The sequence below is a fragment of the Stegodyphus dumicola genome, chromosome 8 (genome assembly GCF_044657685.1).
Source record: "Stegodyphus dumicola isolate Sdum_Otavi_A_Nest chromosome 8, ASM4465768v1".
Classification (NCBI taxonomy): domain Eukaryota; kingdom Metazoa; phylum Arthropoda; class Arachnida; order Araneae; family Eresidae; genus Stegodyphus; species Stegodyphus dumicola.
In genome coordinates this window covers 155844848-155848643 of record NC_140775.1, presented here as the reverse complement: position 1 = coordinate 155848643, position 3796 = coordinate 155844848, and the positions used below count along the sequence as shown (strand labels likewise).

The 3796-nt window shown below is 31.4% G+C and overlaps 1 protein-coding gene across 1 annotated transcript; it reads left to right on the top strand.

The window, feature by feature from the left end:
• The first annotated feature begins 488 nt into the window (after positions 1-488).
• On the top strand, positions 489-3796 carry Tti1 (Telo2 interacting protein 1). Its single transcript, XM_085822623.1, has one exon. The coding sequence runs from the start codon at positions 630-632 to the stop codon at positions 3678-3680; it is 3051 nt and encodes a 1016-aa protein (XP_085678749.1). The 5' UTR covers positions 489-629; the 3' UTR covers positions 3681-3796.

Here is a 3796-nt window from a genome sequence, read left to right as displayed (position 1 = left end):
TTATGCAACCGGCCGTAGGATGGTATCAATATATATCATTGAGCTGTTAAAGATGTACGGAGGATGACTAAAGATGACCTGCTGTCATGAGAAATAGTGCCCCACACCATCACACCAGAGGTTATGTCTGTATGCCTATGTAAAACAAAGACCCCCCCTTTTTTAGCGTCAAGACTGATCTCCGAAGAATACTAAGAGCATACTGAAATAAAAACATTTTCCTATTCCTGAAGCATTCTTTATTAAATTACAATAATATTGTGAATAAATCACAACTATCTGTTTTTAAAGGAAAAATAATGAAAATACATATATGTATGAATCGTTTTAAGCAACAAAAAATGTTATATTATTCTTTTTAAAATTAGTAAAAAGATGTTTGTACATCTTGACACTCGAGAATAAAATACGATCTGTGTAGTTGTTATCTAGCCATTCCTTCGTTTTGCAACTTTATGCAATATTACCCTCCCTGGGCTTAAAGATTATAACATTCAGTAGAGAGAGGAGAAAACGCAAATGCAATGATACTAAATTTGTAAACAGTAATTTTTTCGCTCATTGTGTACAGTACTACGTAATAGTTTTATAATTTTTTAAATACTTTTTCATATACTTAAATAAACAGTATGTTGGAAGAGAAGGATAGAAGTATCGCATTTTCTAAGTTACAACCGCTATGTGTCAAACTCGCAAGAAATTGTTGCGTTGAAGACATTGATGCCTTAGATGCTGTTCTCAAAGAATTAGATGAAACATCTATTAATTACTTTCAAGAATATTTAATTTTTCCCTTCCGTCTGTCACTGATCAAAAAGCCCAATGAAAAATTACTTATAAGATGCATAAATGTTATTAAACTCATATTTAATAGAAGCCATGTTCACTCCTGGAATACTTTTTCTAGCCTTTTTCTTCAGTTGTTTGGAATGTTAAGTGATCCTAATGCTGGTCAAGAAGTAATTGATGCTAGTGAAGAACTGAAATGTAGCATTTTCGAGTGTGTTTTAAGCCTGATTCGAAGTTCAGACAATGAAATTTTCGAAAAGATATATGGTGTGCCATTCAAGTTGCCTCTAGCTCAAGCATTTTTCGTTCTCACTGAACTTCTTAAACATGAAAAATCAAAAGCTTTGCGTATCACTATTTTACAGGTTATTGGAGATTTAACTTACAGTTCTGATTATATATCTGTCAGGTCTGAAACTATTGAAAAACTAGCTAGTGAAGCTTTGGCCTCTTATTTCCCTGGTTTGTCTATTACATTGCATTGTGTCATTTGTGGGGACATTAAACAAGGACATAATGTTACAAACATGGCTCTAAAGATTTTTACTGATCTGATTGTTTTAGTTATTGGTGATCACTGCCCTTTTACTCAATGTCAGCCAACAGGTAATTCTAATTCTAGTCCTCATAATGCACTTTCTGCTGTTAATAAAAATGAGGCATGGTATGAAGAAGTTTCTAAAAATGTAGGAATTTTAGTTAAAAATATTTTACCTACAGCTAGCCATAGTCATTGGAAAGTTAGGCGTGAATTTCTACTTTTTGCAAAGAATCTGTTGTTAAAATGCACACATAGATTAAAAAATTGCATGTCTGTGCTTTTGCCAGCAATATTTGCCTTATCTGTTGACAAATACAAAGAAGTATCAACTTGTAGCCAGGATTTACTCAAACAGCTTCAAAATAAATATCAGGCGTTGAATTTGGCAAGTATAAATTCAGTAATTGAAGATGACATCTATGCCTCAACATCAAAACTCATTAAGAGCAAATTGTCAGCAAATGATACACAGAAGTTGTACATTTTAAAATCACTTCAAGGATACATGCAAATATTAGGTTCTTCTCTGAATAATCTGTTATGTTCATTGCCTCATTTAGAAAGAATTATTTTAAGTTTAATCAGTTTATTAGAGTATGATACAAACACGGTAAATTTAGTTGAAGAGGTGTCTTTTCCAACAAATTTTGACATATCTGCACCAAATTTATGGCCTAGAAAAAAGTTTTTATATTTTCAGGATGAAGAAATTTTAGATTGTGTTTGTAATATATGTTACATTTTAGGGCAAATGGGAAATAGTAGATTGCTTATTGATTATATACTTGATAAATTACAAAATTCAAATCTTTATACATTGCAGTGTATATTTCTTATAGGATGTATAGTCAAAGGTTTTGCAGAAGAGTCAAATTGTATTGAACTTATTGGGGATATCCTTGATGAACTTCTTTCCCCTGTAGTGTGGGACTTGGCATTGTATGATACTGATCATATAAATTATACACAAGGAAGTGAATCTTCTCAAGAACAATGCAAAGTCATAAATGTTAAAACTTACAATAGCAATGTATATCAGATATGTTTGATTCTTGAAACTATTGCCAAATGTGCTGAACGATTAAAATGCAAGTTTAGAGGACAATTAATGAAAATTCTATCACCAGTAATGGAGAGAGCTGGTAGTTCCAATCTTGTGATTTCACAGTCTGGCAGAGTTTGTTTACATATCATAGCAAAATGTTGTGATTACCCATGCATTGCAGAACTTATTAAAGAAAATGCTGATTACATTATAAATAGCATAACAATACAATTTCATCACTTTTTACACAGACAGGAAATGGCTGTTGTTCTTCAAGTAGCTTTAGAAGAAAGTGATGCTGAGTCTTTAGCCCTTTTCAGTGATGTAGTTCAGCAAGCCTTGAATGTATTGGATCATAATCAAGATAAGGCCTTTCCTCTTTTAACCATTTTGTTTTCAGTTGTTAAATGTGTTAAAAAGTGGTTTCCAAGTAAAAAATGTGAAGAAAATGTGCCTTTACAGAGTGTTGTTAAAACTAGTTTAAGAAATGCTTTAATGCAGTATATGTCAGCTAAAGAAGATGAGTTAAATTTGTTACATAATAATTCTGAGGAAGAAAATTTTCATAATACTTATGAAGAAAATAATGCCAGTTTGGATATAAAAGATAAAGTAAGCATACCTTTGCATGTAAGCCTCACAAGTGAAATCTTAAAGCGTTGTATTCATCTGCAGTCTTCTAGAAATCTATACCTTCGTATGCTGTCACTTGAGACTATTGAATTTTGTATTTTAGCACTTAGAGATTTTGAAAACCAGTTGCATCCATTAGTTCATGAATTGTGGAATTCATTTGTGCAAAGATTTTCTGAAGATACAGTTGTTATTCTTAAGGCTTTTAAGGTTTTGTTAGTGATTGCTGATGAGTGTCGAGATTTCGTACGAGTCAGAATGTTGAAGGATGTGATTCCAAAGCTTATAAATTTCTTAAAGAAAGAATATAATTCTAGCTTATTAAAGAATAATTTCAGAAATTATCAATGGACTAATGCTCACAAGCTTCAGCTTTTTGTTTTATCTGAGATTGGTCATCTGTATGTTAAATTGGATACAACCGAGAAAGATATTGCTATTTTAGCTGATGTTTGTTTGCCATACTTAACTATTAAGCAGCCAAAGATCCTTCAAAATGCTGCTGCAAACAGTATAAAAGCATTAGCCTCTATTGATCCTGATGCATTGTGGTTATATTATAATGAATGTTACAGTCAAGATATAACTTTGATACCTCCACATAAGAGTTTATGTACTTTACAGTTTCCTAATAGTATTGGTTCTGATACTACTGTTAACTTTAATTTTTGACAAATTTGACATACCCTATATAAAAGTTTATGTGCATTGCAGTTTCCTAAAAATATTGATTACAATATTATTTTTGACTTTGATTTTTTATTATAATAAAAATATTCAGAAATAGA